The 18,603-nt window shown below is 35.9% G+C and overlaps 2 protein-coding genes across 5 annotated transcripts in view; both read left to right on the top strand.

The window, feature by feature from the left end:
- Window positions 1-18,603, top strand: part of LOC105833360 (WD and tetratricopeptide repeats protein 1) — a 213,377-nt gene that overhangs the window by 67,389 nt on the left and 127,385 nt on the right. For 3 of the 4 annotated variants that reach the window (XM_036294553.1, XM_036294549.1, XM_036294557.1), the window contains one exon: window positions 17,283-17,666. The exons of the other annotated variant lie outside the window; for it this stretch is intronic. In XM_036294553.1, the coding sequence (XP_036150446.1) occupies window positions 17,283-17,666 (384 nt within the window). The remainder of the gene's footprint in view (window positions 1-17,282; window positions 17,667-18,603) is intronic. 4 annotated transcript variants of the gene reach the window in all.
- Window positions 7,860-9,841, top strand: LOC118648322. The gene is made up of 2 exons (XM_036294650.1): window positions 7,860-8,940; window positions 9,152-9,841. The coding sequence occupies exons 1-2, from the start codon at window positions 8,931-8,933 to the stop codon at window positions 9,697-9,699; spliced, it is 558 nt and encodes a 185-aa protein (XP_036150543.1). The 5' UTR covers window positions 7,860-8,930; the 3' UTR covers window positions 9,700-9,841.

The raw sequence follows: 18,603 nt of genomic DNA, 5'->3' as shown, positions 1-18,603 counted from the left end.
GGCGCGCCCCCCCTTGCCCCCGGCATTCCGGGCCCTTATTGGCTGATTTCGCGAAAATCGATTTTCGCGCAAAGCGCGGTGCCCACGCTGTCGCCGGCTGATCGATCCAAGCGCGGCGGTCGATAATTATGGGCCCCGGGCACGAGAATCCTCTCCGCGCCTCCTTCCGCGGCCGTCTCTTCTCTCCTTGCCGGGCGCATCCTCCGCCACCAGGGCGTTACTTCCTTCTCGACGGGGCGTTGGCTGATCATAAGCTGTCGCGATCCTTTCGCCGGACTTCCTGCGATATCGGGTCTGCAGTCGCCCCGTCGGGATGCCGGCTTTGCGTCGTCGCTGGATCCTGAAAGCGTGATTCGGCGGCAGTATCGAAATTCTCAAATGGCACAAATGGTAGGCAAGATAAAGGCGGCATTACCTGCGGACCCCCGCTTAGAAAGGGTCTTCTTTTACTCCCTCGATGTCCATTCACTCTGCGATCTCCGGGAAGGTTCGCCGTTGAGACGAGACGCCCAAAAATTACAACGAGATCTTCAGAGCCACCGATACCCGCCGCACCCGCGGTACAGCGCTCGCAAAAATCTTAACAATTAATTGAACGGACAGCACGTGGGACGTCACACACAAAAGTATAAGATAACACGCTTTTGCGTCCGCTCCCGAGCGGGAGGACACAGGGCCCGCGTGATGTTAATGCGTAAGGGCCCTCAGGGCCTTGTGACGGACAGCAGCCTGCGGCTGTCACGTCACAGTGTATATGTATATACATATATCTGCATGTATAAATGTTGGTGACACTTGGTGTGCGTGCGTGCGTGCGTGTGTGTGTGTGTGTGTGTGAAGGGGGTGTGTGAAGGGGGTGTTAATTAATATTACAACATTATTATTTATTAATGAGTATTAGATCGTTTGGATTTTGCTTATCTCTGCTATAATACACACGCACGCACGCACGCACGCACGCACGCACGCACGCGGGGGAGGGGGGTGCAAGGGGGCCTTTGGCCGTTCCGAACGTAGCCATTTTGGACGTGGTCGTTTTGAACGTGGGCAAATTGAACTCCGTGCAATATTTCTCGTGGCCATTCTGAACATGGCCGTTTCGGATGTGGCCGTTTCGGACGTGGCCGTTTCGAACGTGGGCAAATTGAACCACGTGCAATATTTCCCGTGGCCATTCTGAACGTGGTCATTTCGAACGTGGCCGTTTCGAACATGGCCATTTCGAACATGGCCATTTCGGACGCTCCCTTGAAATATTAGTCGATTTGTGTCTGCATCATAAAGTTATTCTCGATTGAAAATGTCAACTTACGCGCCAAATTTTCATTATTTGCGGAAGGTTTTAATTTTTTGCTTTAATATGAAAAAATCTGTGGCTGAGGCTCATCGAATGCTCTCAAATACGTATGGTGAGGCCGTATTAGATAGAGTGAAAGAACGTGTTGAGAGTGGTTTCAACGTTTTAAGAACGGTGATTTTGAAGACCGGCATGGCAGTGGAAGAGAGAAGGTGCAGAATTGGAGGCATTACTTGATCAAGACTTGTGTCAAATGCAAGAAGAATTGGCAGGATCATTGGGAGTGACTCAACAAGCCATTTCAAAACGCCTGAAAGTCATGGAAATGATTCAGAAGCAAAGAAATTGGGTGCCGTACGAGTTGAAGCCGAGAGATGTTGAACGGCGTTTGTTTGCTTGTGAACAGCTTTCAAAGCAAAGAGGGAAGGGATTTTTGCATCGTATTGTGACTGGGGATGAAAATGGGTTCATTACGATAGTCCCAAGCGCAGAAAATCATGAGGACTTCTCGATCATGCTTCCACGTCGACAGCCAAACCGAATATTCACAGCTCCAAGGTTATGCTCTGTATTTGGTGAGTCCAGCTCGGCGTAGTCTGTTATGAGCTACTAAAACCGACTGAAACAATCACAGGCGATCGGTATTGAAAGCAAATGATGCGTTCGAGCCGAGCACTGAAAGACAAACGGCTGCAATACAACGATAGACACGATTTTGCAGCATGACAATGCCCGACCCCATGTCGCAAAGTCCGTCAAAACATACTTGGAAATGTTGAAATGGGAAATTCTACCCCACCCGTTGTATTCTCCGGATATTGTTTCCTCTGACTATCACTTGTTTCGATCAATGATACACGGCCTGGCTGACCAGCACTTCCGTTCTTATAAAGAAGTGAAAAATTGGATCGATTTGTGAATCGTCTCAAAAAATGACCAGTTTTTTTGACGCGGGATTCGTATGCTGCCAGAAAGATAGGAGAAAGTAGTGGTCAGCGATGGACAATACTTTGAATCGTAAATGTATAACCAATTTTTCACAATAAAGCTTCGAATTTCGAAAAAAAAAACGACGGAAGCAAAGTTGTACACTTAATATTATAGGAGAAAACTAACGAAATATTACTTAAAAGTCCAAAGAATATTTTGTACAATTGTGATATGCGCTAGTCCCTTTAACAAAGCATAAGTTATCGTTATTTTCTTAACAGCTTATGTGAACATAACATTTTTTGTGTAATGATTTGACATAAATAAAATTTTAAATTTTATGAAAAGAATTTTAGTTAACATTATCGATATTCTTATTTTTTCGATTAAGGTACTATATTGCCCAAGTTGCTTACAAGAAATATTTTTAATTTATGTTTATATTCCTTATTGATAAAGTTTTATAATTACATACAGTCCGTTTGATAAGAACGTATACGGCGAAACTTTTTCCTAGAAACTGTTAGAAAACACATTTGAATGCGAACAGATAGCGGGATCTTTTTTCCAAGATGCTTTGTATAAAAAGCCTTAATTTGTTTGACCTGTGTCATAAATAAACATTTTACCATGAGTGCTGTGTACGTATCACGTTACGAAGCCATGTTTCTGTATTTGCATCCGTAAGTACCAAAAATGTCGTACGGAACGGCTACTAAATACATGAAAAAGTCCAAGACATTTGTAAGTAAATGGGTAAAACGCTATTCCGATATGAGAAACGTTGATGACCTGTTGAATCATGACTCTGTGGAAAAAACGATGAAAAAAAAGGACAAAATGATTTTACCGGTGTTTGGCACTTTGCACATCTTTACACGAAATTTGAACGCTACTAAAATGGTCAAAATATATCAAAGGGTTTATTACCATCTGCCCAAAGGTGGTTTATGAAGGAAAATGAAAATTAGCTACTACAAGAGGACAATGATCCGAAATATCGGACTAGACTTTATACTGTGGAAACAAGAAAATGACGTTGACGTACTGAATTGGCCTTCACAATCACCAGATGCAAATTGCATAGAAAATGGTAACAAAAGAGGTCGATTAAGACGAGCAACTACCAGATTGAATATAATGCTAAAATACAAAGTTTCTTTATTAATATTCAAAAATTAAAAAGATACGTTTCGACTTACTTTGTCTTCATTAGTCTCAACTTAAATACCCTATTTTACAATAGGTAATACTTAAGGAGAACTCACTGTTCTTCAAATTTGTTAAAACTTAACAATATTGTGTGTTTTTGTGCGTAGAACACGAATCTGGCAGAAAAAAGTGTCGCTCTGCCCCGCGAGACGAGATATTAATCGTTAAAGTTCACTATTTGATAAATTATGAAATCTATCATACCGACGACATGTTGCGACTGAACATGATCCCGTGGCAATATATGCGCATGCTCCGTGATTACATGTGCAAACACTTCAATGTGTTCAATTACATGCACTCAAAACAAGGTATTTTCTGCTTTAACAAATGTTTTTTTTTTTTTTTGTTAAAGCAGAGAATACTTTGTTTCGCGTGAAACAAGACCGTCTCCTTCAGTATTACCTTAATATATTCTCAGAAAACGCGTGGGCAGGGGAGGGGCTGCACCCCCTTTTCGTAATTTTTTCTAATTTAATTAAATGGTACTATACAAGCGTAAACATCGTTTACTTTACGTAAAGCACTGATATCATGTATCTTATTTATAAAACGTAAAATAAACGACATCCATGCTTGTACAGTACCACATAGGTTTGCGACTTTCCACGCTGTTTGTTTCCAATGTTTTTACATTAACCAAATATTGACTTTAAAACGTGTGGGTTAGGTTAGAAAAAATTACGAGAAAGGGTGCAGAGGGAGGGGCTTTGCCCCTCCCCCGCCCACGCATTTTTTAAGAATATATTAATTCTTTTTCAATCAAAAGTATGCGCATATATGGCCACGGGCCCATGTTCAGTCGCAACATTTCATCGGTTTTATAACCTGTCAAATAGTGAACTTTAACGATTAATATCTCGTCTTGCGGAGCAGAGCGACACTTTTTTCTGTCAGATTCGTGTTCTACGCACAAAAACCTACAATATTGTTAAGTTTTAACAAATTCGAAGAACAGTGAGCTCTCTTTAACCCATTACTTCCCAAGCGGACATTTTATAGTCGATTGGTTTTCGACTTAGAAAAGTGATGAGATTACATGAAAATTTAAAACAAAATATGCTCTTTTACGTAAAAAGAGTTGCTCTTTCAAATTCCGGGGTCAAAATTTCAAAATTTTCTATTGGAAATTAAATATGGCGGCTCAAAGTTGATATAAATTTTTTCATCGACTATTGACTTTTTATAGTAGAAAACTTTGAAAAATTTTGTCCATGACTGTTGTAAACGATTGAAGTGACGGAGTTTGCCTTTTTAAAGTATAAACTATGATTATTAATTGATTTTTTTAAGTAGTTCAAGTAGTTCAAGATGGTGGATGCAGTATGGCGTCCAAATACATGGAAATCATATTTTATTGCGATATATGTGTGTGAATAGTCATTTCTCACATTTTCGAGGTCGCTGAGTACAAATTTTTGGTCAATTATTCATTTTTCAAAATGGCGGATACAATATGCCATAAAAATCATACTTTATTAAAAACTATGCCTCCAAGTACTTATTTTATGTATTTGTGAGACCGCTGAGAACAAATTTTGGATGGTTTTTATTTTTTTAAATAACGGATACAATATGGCATCAGAATACACGAAAATTATGTTTTCCTGTGAACTATGTGCGTGGGTACTGATTGTATATGTTTTTGAGGTCGCTGAATACGAATCTTGAGTTTGATTTATATTTTTCAAAAGGCGGATGTAATATGATACACATAGTTCGCAACAAAATCTAATTTTCTGACGTCATATTGTATCCGCCATTTTGAAAAATGACTAATTGACCAAAGATTCGTACTTAGCGATCTCGAAAACGCGAGAAATGACTGCTCATTCACATATATCATAATAAAATATAATTTCCATGTATTTAAACGCCATACTGCATCCACTATCTTGAACTACTTGAACTACTTAAAAAATCAATTAATAATCATAGTTTATTACTTTAAAGAGGCAAACTCCGTCACTTCAATCGTTTACAACAGTCATGGACAAAATTTTTCGAAGTTTTCTACTATAAAAAGTCAATAGTCGATGAAAAAATTTATATCAACTTTGAGCCGCCATATTAAATTTCCAATAGAAAATTTTGAAATTTTGACCCCGGAATCTGAAAGAGCAACTCTTTTTACGTAGAAAAGCATATTTTGTTTTAAGTTTTCATGTGATCTCATCACTTTTCTGAGCCAAAAACCAATCGACTATAAAATGTCCGCTTGGGAAGTAATGGGTTAAGGGGCTACATACACTCAGAAATTTTGAAAAAATGGATTTTTTGTTTTTTGCATATTCGTAAAGTATAAGGTCTTGAGAATATTTCTTGCAAGTTTCAATGTGATTCCTTGAAAATTGTCAGAGATATAGCGAGAAAGGTCCAAGCGCGTTCGACGATGCTGGGGCGCGATGAGCGCCTTCTAATCTTTTGCAGCAGATAGCTTACGCAAGAATATTACGCCGGCAAGTTAGAATCGAAGCCTTTGATGCCGCTACATCTGGGGAGGGTTCACTATATGGCCCTGGAGTGGATGACTCCATGTAAGTTTGAAAAAAAATTACGTTTTAACCGAATGTCAAACTTTAAACGCGTTTTTCTCGAAAGCATGTTTTCAAAACGCGTGCCAAAAATATCTCGGAAACGGCTGGACCGATTTACTTGAAATTTGGAGGGCTTAATCTACACAAAAAAGGCAGTCTTTATCGTGGTGGTTTTTTTTAGAGTTTTTACTTTTTTTTAAAGTTAAAGAAACGATCGATTTTTACCCTAAAAAATAGCTTTTTTTTTTAAACGGCCGCCATTTTGCCAAAAATCGATATTTTAAAAATCGGTTACGATAAAGACTAGATAATATTATTCAGTTTAAGAAAATTTTAGGTTGGTCTATTTCAGATAAGTCCTGTACGAGCTGCAATTGGCACCGCGGAGCACTTTTTTTCAACAAGATCTTGCGACGAGGACAATATCTCCGCCATTTTTAAATATTTTTAGTTCAAGTTTATTCTGAAACATGTTCTAAGAATGTATTTTAAAGTAAAGAAAACTAGGATTAATTGCATACATTACGTTTTGAAAAAAAAAAAATCGAGAAAAAGGCCTATTTTTTACTTCTTTGGGTGTATGTAGCCCCTTAAGTATTACCTTACAATATTAATTAGTATAAAGGAATGGTGCTAACCAATAGTATGAATCGTGAAAATAGGGCATGTTGGTGAATGTTGAAATATTCGTTAAAAATGATTTCTTGTCTCACAATGAATTGGTCCAATATTGAATATTTTTGTGGTTAAAAAATTATAAGTACCCCATTTTTCGTTGGAGAGCGTGAAAATGTAGAGTCAATATGTGTCAAAAATTCTCCCAGTCAAGGTTTTATGTGTTCTATAACTGTGTTTTAAATGACCATAGCAACAGAACACAACCATTTAAGATTTTTGAATCTAACAAGGGAAGTATCACAAGTGTCCGACGCCAGTTTGATTTTCCTTGAAATATGTTGTCAAACACACAAATCTAAGAGACACGTATTTTTTTTTATGAGCGGAGTTTCATGTTTAGAGGGTGAAACACTCCTTTGAAAAAAAATAATTTTTTTCTTTCGGAGCGAATATCATCGGAAGTATAAAAGATAGAAAAAAATTTTTTAAATAAAAGTTGTACGGTTTCAAGAGTATTTTAAATTTGTAAAGAAAAAAAAAATTTTTTTAATTTTTTTGTTTAACAAAACACCCTCCACCATTATTTTTTTTAAATTAAAAAAAATTTTTTTGCTATATTAAAGGATTTCTTTTTTCTAAATTCAACCATGTATATTACAGTTATGTTACGAAATATCTTTTTTGAGAATTAATTATAAAGATTTCCGTATATAAGCTATCCGTGCTCATATGCGCTTTGTATTATAATTTAAAAACAATTTAACAAATTGCACACACATTTTAATTGAAAACACGTGATTTATACTTATCTTGAATATACATGTAAGTCTAATAAGGGATAAAGATTAATTAAATTGAAAACATATTAATTGAAAACATTTAATTCATCACGTTCTTGATATGAGGGATACGTGACTTTTAGTTCATTATATATATAAAAGAAAACGTACAAAAATTATTGCTATATATATATATATATATATATATATATATATATATATATATAATAAACTAAAAGTCACGTATCCCTCATATCAAGAACATGATGAATTACATGTTTCAATTAAAATGTTTTCATCAAATATAATTAATCTTTATCTCTTATTAGGCTAACGTGTACACTCAAGATAAGTATAAATTGACAGTATAAATATAGTCATGTAGTAGTCTTACGTTCAATCAGTGCAATCGTTTTGTAATAATCATATGTGTGCAATTTGTTAAATTGATTTTAAATTATAATACAAAGCAAAGTTTAACATCTTTACAAATGATTCTCAATCTGCTTAATGTTGTTAGACTTTTATTGGCATCTATAAGTTCAATACATCTAACAAAAACGCCAGTAACTGAAGCAGAAATACAATTAAAAGAAGACATACAAAAATTATTGCTAGATAGCATTTTTCACTATAATGGATTGGAAGTGATGGAAGAAACCTATCTCGATTATCAAGAACCTTATAAATTACACAGTTTCAAAATAATTGAAGATGACGAAGAAGCATGGAGTGAAGATAATTTAAATTCTCATCTACAGTGTTCAAACAGTGAAGTAAATTTTGACAGTACTTATAAAAGACGAGCTGTTGAATATTGGCGGAATTTAGACGATAATAAAGAAATTAACCACAGAAAAAGGCATCGTTCTCTAAAATTAGTACAAAGTAAATTTAAAAGAGTTTCATATGAACGTCAGTTAAGACGATGGGAAGAACAACTACAATCAACTGGAAATCGTTTGGAAAAATTATCTTATATCTCCAAATTTACACATGATAAATTTACTGCAGCTATTGAATCAGGATTTATGGTTCATGATTCATATCGATTTAAAAAAATGGGCTTTACAAGCTCAAGAAGAAATAGGAAATGTAATTCCTATATTTAAAGCATCTCACAGCTGGATATCAAGATTAAAAAAATCCCATCGAATTGTTTCAAGAAAAGTTACGAAGTTTGTAACTAAAAGAACAGTGAAAGATTCTATTGATTTACAAAACTCAGCAAATAATTTTTTAAAAACAGTGAAACCACTTATTGAACAGTTTGGAGCAGAAAATGTTTATAATTCTGATCAAAGTAGTTTTTAATTAGAAATACATTCTGGAAGATAATTGTCTCCTAAAGGAATAAAAAAAGTAGGGCGTATCGTACAATCTGTGTCATCAACAACCCATTCATACACGATACAATCAATAATATCATGTAATGGTAATTTGCTGTCACTTTTATTTATTGTTTTGAAAGAAGCTAACGGCGAATTTGGACCGAGAGTACAAGAAACTTTATTTAAACTAACAAATGTTATTGTAAAAGCATCGAAATCTGGTAAAATGACATCAGGTAATATAAATTTCCTTTTATAAGGTTTTAGATTTTTAAATATTGATAATTAAAAAAATATATAAATTTGGATAAACAATTACATAAAATTATATAATAAAATTAATCTTTGATACATAATCAATTATCATCTTTATAAAATTTTATATTTAATTTAACAATCTAATAACAATCATAAGAAAGTTATTAAATTAATTTATATTTGTTACAGATCATTTTAAAATGTGGTTAGAAGCTTATTTTTCAAACGTTGGTTCTAATAGCGTTCTTCTTATCGATTCATGGACCGGACATTGTCCCAATATCATTTCGGATTTAACACCTCTAGATAAACATATTACTACTATGATTATACCGAAAGGTACTACAGGAAAAATACAACCATTAGATGTTTACGGATTTAGAATTTGGAAAAATTTTGCTAAAAGATTTTCAGATATAGTTTTATTATTGGAATGTGATATAAATTTGCATGAACGAAATAATATAATAAAATTGCAATCTTTGATACATAATCAATTGTCATCCCCGCGATATCGTAACTTATTTAAATATTCGTGGTTTAAAAGTGGTTATACGAACGAAAGACTACAGGAATTTAAAAATCCAGTAGAATTTAGTTTGGATGATACTTCAACAACATGTGATATCGAAGGTTGCAATAATGTAGCTATAGTAAAATGTTCATGGTGCAAAAAATCATTATGTTTAAAACATTTCTTCGTTGAGTATCATTATTGCAATGAGTATAATGAGTAAATGATACAATACAAAATGTATAAATTTATTGTATAAATATTTAAAAACTATTTTATTAATACATATTTAGAAATGATTGTGATGATGTAAATCACAATCTTATTATGTAAATAAACAAAATATAAAAGCATAAGACCAAAAATAGCTTTAAGAAAATAATCACAAGATATATAGAAATAATGTACAGAAATTAGTAAAATAAAAAAATTTACTAATTTTAAAGAAAAGTAATAAAAACCATTATAATTCTTAATATTATTTATAATTTATAATTTGTGATGCTAGAATCAATTATATAGATTTCTATTATATATCTTATCAAAATTGTGTATAATCTTGTTTAGACGATAATTATTTGCGTACATGAACACGGATAGCTTATATACGGAAATCTTTATAATTAATTCTCAAAAATGATATTTCGTAACATAACTTTAATATACATGGTTAAATTTAGAAAAAAGAAATCTTTTAATAAAGTAAAAAAATTTTTTTTTAATTTAAAAAAAATAATGGTGGGGGGTGTTTTGTTAAACAAAAAAATTTAAAAAAAATTTTTTTTTCTTTACAAATTTAAAGTACTCTTGAAACCGTACAACTTTTATTTAAAAAATTTTTTTCTATCTTTTATACTTTCGATGATATTTGCTCCGAAAGAATAAAATTGTTTTTTTTTCAAAGAGGTGTTTCACCCTCTAAACATGAAACTCCGCTCATAAAAAAAAATACGTGTCTCTTAGATTTGTGTGTTTGACAACATATTTCAAGGAAAATCAAATTGGCGTCGGACACTTGTGATACTTCCCTTGTAAGTAATATTGAAATGGTAAATTAGGTAGAAACCTTTATTAAATATTAATAATATTAAACATTAATAAAGGAACTTTGTACTTTAGCATTATATTTAATTTGGTAGTTGCTCGTTTTAATCGATCTCTCTTGTTATCATTATTTTATTACTGAGAAAAACGAGCGAAAAATATTATCGTAATCCCATAGAAAATGTTGGGGCGCTTATGAAATTAAGCTCCGAGGAAAGAAGATATGGACCGTCAAGCAGTTGGTTTGACAGATTTAATTTATTTGGATCTTTGTCTAAAGATTATGCTATAAAATTAGTAGAAAGTATGCTTTGGAGGTGTCAGGCAATTATTGATAATGAAGGCGACTGGACAACTTATTAATAATAAAGCATTACAGTTGACATCATGTATAATGTGTGTATTTTTTTTCAGTTTATTATTTTAAATTGTTTTCGAGTGTCGCTCTTATCAAACAGGCTGTATTTGAATTCCATTTTTTATTTAAGATATATACTAAAATTAATTTTTAATAGATTTTGAAAAAAATTTGTTAGGTAGATCAAATTATTTTGCATAACTGGTTGAAATTTTAAAACGATTTAGTGTGCCGAACTTGAGCTATGAAGTCTTAAAGTTGAGTCTTTAACATAGGAAAGATAGGCTGAACGTAAAAAAATTGAACGTTATGGCTAATAGATAAAAATCCTAACAATTGATTTTCTTAAAAAACTAACATTTGTTACAACATATTATTTATATTAAATTGAAACAAAGTTTACAATGATTTCTAGTGCCATTTCTATGTAAATTAAATCGAATGTTCATTATTTTGATCACGATTACTAGTGACTCACTCACGGCGTAGCGACAACGTTGCGTTACATGAACGAGAGTGTGAGAGAGAGAAGATGAAGTGAGTATTTGCGTATAAGTTTTTACGTCTCATTTTCACTTTACGTCTTTCGCTGCTCTTGTACAATGCGACGTTGCAACTCCTTGTTCACTCTGTTGTGAGATTGTGTATGTTATGTGTGTGTGCATACGGATATGAAGCGCCACGCGTGTGTAACCCAGTGGTGTTTGAAGGTGTATCATCTTTCGCGTCCTTTAATGTTATTTGCGTTCTCTCTCTTTTCTGCGGACCGTCTTTGAGCACGATCATAATTGTAGTAGTTTACGATATTAATCGATTTTATTTAACGGTAATAGGATACAAAAGTTCGGTCTCGGCGGAACCGTTGCGAGATTCAAAAAGGATGTTAGCGCGGGCAAAGGACGCAAAACAAAACGTGTTATTTCTTCGACGGCGCGATGTATTCTCCCTCATTCGTTTCGCATCTCTTACATACAGCCAAACTTTCCCACTATCAGACTATCAGTGCCGTCACAAAATTTGGTCCCCACACTCGGCCGTCCTGATCGAGTATTCGACCCGAATACTAGTCATCTTTGCCGCTGTTATCGATTTTCGAAACTTTATTGTCGTCCTCACCGCTGATCCACGGCTTTCTATAGTCCACTGCCGATGATGTCTGGACTCCAGACATCATCGACAGCGGACTATATAATAGTCTGGAGAGGTCCCTCATGTTCACCGACCTTGCGCACATTGTAACGATCATTGCGCAGAACTCACAATTTCGTACGATTCAAGATATTTAGATGCTAACTTGAGACCAGGCATCTATTGCGTGTGTTTGATAGCCACAAGGTCTCCTTCTTGATAACGAAAAGACGCTTTCCTTCTTTTGTCGAAATTAACTCTATTTTCTTTCTGAATTTTTATAATATTCTCTTGAGCTTGTCGTTGAAGTTTCCTTCGGTCATCGTCAAATAAAGTAATAAATTCGTTTTCTAATAATTCCCTCATATTAGGATCGTCACGAATTCGCGGATCAACTCCAAATAATACACGAAAAGGCGTCGTTTTAATACTTCGGTGTGGCATTGTGTTTAGACATAATTCCGCAACGTCAAGATACTTATACCATTCATTATGCTTCGAAGCTGATAGTTTAGTAAGTAATGGTATCAAGGTACGGTTAACGCGCTCAACTTGACCGTTAGATCGTGGTATTCTCATAGTTGTTAAAATATGCTACACGTTCTCCGTCCGGCAATATTCTTCAAATTCTCGCGATGTAAAAGCTGAGTCTCTATCCGAAATTATCCGTCTGGGATTGCCAAAAATAGATGATTGCTTTTTCAGACGATTAACTACCTCAGCTGCGCTTGTTGATTTGGTTGCATATAGTCATGTAAATCTGGAAAATGCGTCAACAATTACAAAAATGTATTTGTAACTCTTCTTAATAGATGGTAAATGTCCCAGATGATCGACATGAAATGTATCTAGTGGCACAGTTCATTTCTCAATAGGATTTAAGAAGCATTCTTGTTTTCCTTGCTTTTTCTCCGCCAGAATACAAGCAACACAATTCGCCACAACGCTTTCGATTTTAGAGCGTAAATTCGGGATCCAATAATCAGCCCTAACCAACGTCTCCGTCTTGTTGATGCCAAAATGGTCTTGTTCGTGTACTTTCCTTATTATTTGTGTTTGCATGGCCTTAGAAATGATCATCCGTATATCGTCCCCTGTTTCCTTGTACAGGATTCCTCCGCGAATTATATGGTTGCTTATCTCTTCTCGTTCAGTCGCCTCGAAAATTTTAGCCAAGCAGGCATCCTCTCGTTACGCCTTTCTTAAACATGTCGCCAATTTATCTCTGCATTCGCTTACTATTAGACAAGATGATAGTGGATTTTGACTCAGGGCGTCGACATGCGTCATGCTCTTACCAGGTCGATGCTCCACGACATTTTGGAATTCCTCCAACAGTAGTGCCCATCGGGCCACTTGTACGCATAAGTCCCTCTTTGCCATTGTCAAAGCAAACGATTGACAATCAATTACAATTTTAAACGGTATGCTTAACAAATATACACGAAAACGTCTAAGCGCTCGCACTAGCGCAAGGACTTTTAATTTATAACTCGTGTACTTTTCTTTCGCCGGAGTAGTTTTACCACTCGCGTAATATACAGGGTGTAATAATTGATCTTTGCTATTTCTTTGTAATTATATCACTCCGTAACCATACTTCGACGCATCGGTATGTAATTCAGTTTCCGCATTAGCTCGATATAAATTTAAGTCGCCTACTCAACATAGCCTTTAACCATTTAAACGTCCTCCTTTCGGCTACATCAAATTGAAACTGTTCACCCGCTTTCAACAAGTTCGATAATGGATGAGCCATGTTGCTATAACCCGGAATGAATTTGCAAAAATATCCATTCAATCTGAGAAAAGCCTGCATTTGAAGCACACGGCTTAGGGAAGCACATGACGGCTCTGGTCTTCAGCTCAGACGGACGGATTGTACCATTCTCGACAACATGGCTCAGAAACTCGACTTTTCTTTGTAAGAAACTACACTTTTTCCAATTTATTGCTAATCCGGCTCGACTCGCAACATTCAAAACGGTTTTAAGATTATTCAGCCCATCATCTTCATTATTCGAGAGTACAATTAAATCGTCTAAATACGTCAACACAATTTTTCTTTTTGTTAAATCTCGGAAGACCGTGTTAATAAATTTTTGAAAGACGGAAGGCGAGTTGTATAAACCGAATGGTACTCTTAAAAACTCGAACTGGCTATCAGGTACAACGAAAGATGTATACTTTATATTTGCTTCATCCATTCAAACGTGAAAAAAACCGTTCTTCAAATCGAGTGTACTAAACACCTCAGCGTCCTGCAACCGATTTGACTGATCTTCGATCAGAGAGAGAGGGTATCTATCTTTAACTATTTTTTTATTTAATAATCTATAATCTACGCAGAGTCTGTAGGAGCTATCTTTTTTTTTACCAACACAACGGGACTAGCAAAATCGGACGTAGAGGGTCGAACAATGCTCTGTCTCTCCCATTCTCCCGATTTGCGCATTTACAATATTTTTTTCCGTTTGCGATAAATGCTTCGCCTTTTGGTATATCGGCTCGTCATCTTTTAAAACTATCGCCATTTTAATATCAATCTCCCGTAATTTATTTAGTTTGTAATTTACAATCAACTCTGTCACCGCTCGCTTATGATCTACGTTTCGTATATATGAGATATCTATCTCGCTTGCACGCTGCACCGCGTCAATCGCAAGAATCTCCAATCGTCCCTCGTCATTAATTACCGGTTTGCATATCGGTTTTATTGAGATTACGCTGCGCTTTACATTAATTTCTACGGAATCAAAAAAATCGGTACCAATTAACAAACCGTGCTGTAATACCGTGTCCAAAACAACATAAATAAATATAGGGAAAGAATGTCCGTCTATTGAAATTTCTGTTTTAAACCATCCTAACGTTGTTGCATTGTAATTCCCGACGCCGCAAAATTCTATTTTAGATGCTTCTGATTTAAGCGATCCAATTAACGCGTATTCACTCCCACGCATAATCGAAATGTCGCTACCGGTGTCTATTAGTGCTACAAAAATTCGACCGTTCACTATCACCTTTGTATATTTTTTACGAGGCATGCACAGACGCGATCGCAATCTCCTTTGGCTTAACGATTTTTTTCGGGCATTTTGACGCGATATGCTTATAGCCACCACACTTAAAGCATTTAGTGTCCATCTCCTTCATGGGACAATTCGCACTCAAATGTTTTCGCGCACCACAATTAAAACATCGTCGATCACGAGTGTTCTTCCCGCCGTCTTCGCCTCTCACATTTTCGTCGGCTCGTCGCGGCCGCTCGCCTCTCACCGCTCCATTCCGCTCCTCCTGCTGGCCGTGATTTGGCGCGCCGCGATCCTGCAGAGTCACTTTCTCGAACGCGCTTAGCAGCGCATCGGTCGTTGTGAATTGCTGTATCCGCGCCTGGTCACGTAATGCCGGAATACCGTCTACGATGTGTTCGATCAAGTCATCTTGGTCTATTGAAACGCGATTGCCTATAATTATTTTTTTGTGAACATATTCGTGGAAACTTTCATCTTTTTTTCATACGGTTCTCAAATTTTTGGCGCAACACAACTCTACTTTCGCGGTGTTGAAACATCGCTCGTAATTTGTCTATGATCTCTTCAAGCGGCAAGCTTAAATATTCTGGTCTCGAATGAAACCATTCTAATGCTTTCTTTTTGAGCCGTATTCCAATTAATACTTTAACATGATCATCTTCTAAACGATAAGTAGCACGCAAAAATCTTAGCTGCTTTTTCCAAGTATCGAAATTATTGCCAATACCGTCAAACTCGCTGAACAAATCCGCTATTATTGTAATGTTTATTCGCATAGATGTACGCGACACGTCCGACACTTCGACGTCATCACCGGTCACTCCCGTCTCAGCGCGACGGGCAGGATCTCTCCGCTGCATCGCACGTAACATTGCGATATCTAGTAATTTAACTCAAGTTAACTCAAGCTCTCGTTCAGCGAGCTCCTTCTCTTTTCTATAAAGATCTATCTATCGACGTTGCGACGCGTTCTTATATTCGACATCCTCGCCATCGGAATCCACGTCGCAACCGCTCCGTTCGGTCATCCACGAACCCGCAGGATCAGCCTCCATCAAGCGAGCAACGAGATCACTTTTGGCTCCCATCATGGCCAATCCGCGTTTTTTTAATTTCTCCTTCAGCTCGGCTACCGTAAAAGCGTTAGGATCAGACATTTCAAATTATATTGCTATCGTTCGTCTCAATCGATCACCGCGCCGCACGTCTCTCGTTTCGTCGTCACGCACACGTCGCGTGCATAGTTGCGCCGCTCGCAACCGCTCTCCTCGTCATCGCTTAACTCACCGTCGTCCGCACGTATGCGCTGCCCGTCTTGCAACTCACCGTGCACCCCGTGAATCAGCCGTCGTCCTCGTACACCTCGCAAGGCCCTCAGCCGCGCGTCTCCCTCGCCGCGTGACCGCTCCGCTCCGAAACTCCGGTCGTTCCAACTCCTCGCTGGTCCTTCGTAGATTTCTTACTTTATTTTCGCCAACTTCCACCGATCCCGGCTGAGCCCCCAATGTGTAGTAGTTTACGATATTAATTGATTTTATTTAACGATAATAGGATACAAAAGTTTGGTCTCGGCAGAACCATTGCGAGATTTAAAAAGGATGTTAGCGCGAGCGAAGGACACAAAACAAAACGTGTTTTTCGACGGCGCGATGTATTCTCCCTCGTTTGTTTTGCATCTCTTACATACAGCCAAACTTTCCTACTATCCGGCTATCAGTGCCGTCACAAAATTTGATCCCCACTTAATACTTTAAAACATTTATTGAAACTGTCTCTATGAATGAATTGTTATATTTTTAATTTTATTTTTTTATTTTTTTTCAACGTATACTTACTATAAACTCCAATTTTAGACAGTGGTTCAAAATTTATTTATATATTTATATATTATATTAATATTTGAACTGTAATATATACTAAAAAATAAGAACATACACCAAAATACAACTTATTTAAAAACGCATAATTTTACATAGTTTAATCAAATTTTTTCCATAATTCAGTATTTTTTTATGACATACACTTTGTCTTTAGTAATAATAAATATTAATATAAATTATATAATTAAATTAATAAATTACAAATTTAGCTTTGGTTAAAGCCATCTTCAGATTGTACATGGAAACAGACTTTCCTACATTTTGAGCTGAAAAACCTTTTAAAATAATATATATTATTTTCTCGATTAATATTCTGTGTGCAATATTTATTTATTTTTATATTATTTGTATTTGCTTTCAGTTTATGCCAAAATCAAATGACAGTATACTGGTATCAGGGGCGGCAGATTGCAGGATTCGGGTGCATGATCTCACGTTGTCCGAACCAATATTCACATGTAAATGCCATAAGCAGCGCATTAAACGTATCGCCACCGTTGCCAGTATACCGTTTTTATTTTGGAGTGCGGGCGAGGACGGTCTTTTCTTACAATACGACATTCGCACGCCGCACGTTTGCAAGAGCAACGACCACAGCGTACTCGTAAATCTGGTGTATCACACGGGTTGTTATGCTGAGGGCAAGTGCATCGCTGTGAACCCGAGGAGACCTGAATTGATAGCCATCGGCGCTAATGACGCTTACGTACGAATGTACGATCGACGAATGATAAAGCTCTCACAGGTATAATTCTAGAACATTTATATAATAATAAAATAATAAATTTAATTATATGTAATATAAAATAATTATATCTAATATAAAATAATCTAATATAAAGTAATATACACTACTTAAAAAAAAGGGGGGGGGGGAACACTTTGTATACCGAAAATTTAGGCTATTTTAAACTACTGGAACTCGGCGAAAAATTATCGTAGAATTAAAACCTAAAAAGGGTTTTAAAGCTTGAAACTTCTTTTAAACGCATTTTGGCGATTTTAGTTATCTTTCTTTTCACCAACGTGGCACAATGAAGCTTGACCCGTTAAAATGAAAATTTTTAATGCAAATTTGCTGCGCTGCATTTCGCGTGAAACAAATCATAAAGAATTTCTGTTACTTGCATCTTATAGCGGGATCTTTTCCCTTTATTTTGAGTGGTTGTTCATTTTTGTACGATTTTTTGATCGAGTTTTTGAGATTTAAAAAAAAGGTCATTTTGACTTTCATCGCTTGTTACTCGTGAACAGATCAACGTACAGCGTTCAGCAAAAAGCGTTGGAAAGCTGAAAGTTTGCATTGTTGAATGCTATTATTAATTTTTTTACAGATTTACTTTTTCTAACAAATCGTGTTCAAAGATTATGTAAAAAAATCGCATATTTTATTTAGATTTTCATTTAGTTCAAGGTACTGTTGTGAAGAAAGATTCAATTACATTGCTAAAGCAAAGTTTTATAGTACAATTACTCCCTAGTAATAAACACTAACGTTCATGGAATAAAACATTTTTATTCCTCGTGTTTATCATTCTTTGAATTGCTGAAATTGCTTACAACGTTTTTTCAACAATTTTTCTACACTCTTTTGATCAAGTTACAAAGTCAACCTTACATTTTTGTTTAAAATGACGCTTACCGCCGGCATTAGCGTTATCCAATGTGCACCACATGGAGGT

This window comes from Monomorium pharaonis, chromosome 1, assembly GCF_013373865.1.
Source record: "Monomorium pharaonis isolate MP-MQ-018 chromosome 1, ASM1337386v2, whole genome shotgun sequence".
In the NCBI taxonomy this organism is placed as follows: Eukaryota; Metazoa; Arthropoda; class Insecta; order Hymenoptera; family Formicidae; genus Monomorium; species Monomorium pharaonis.
This window is presented reverse-complemented; position numbering and strand designations above follow the sequence as displayed.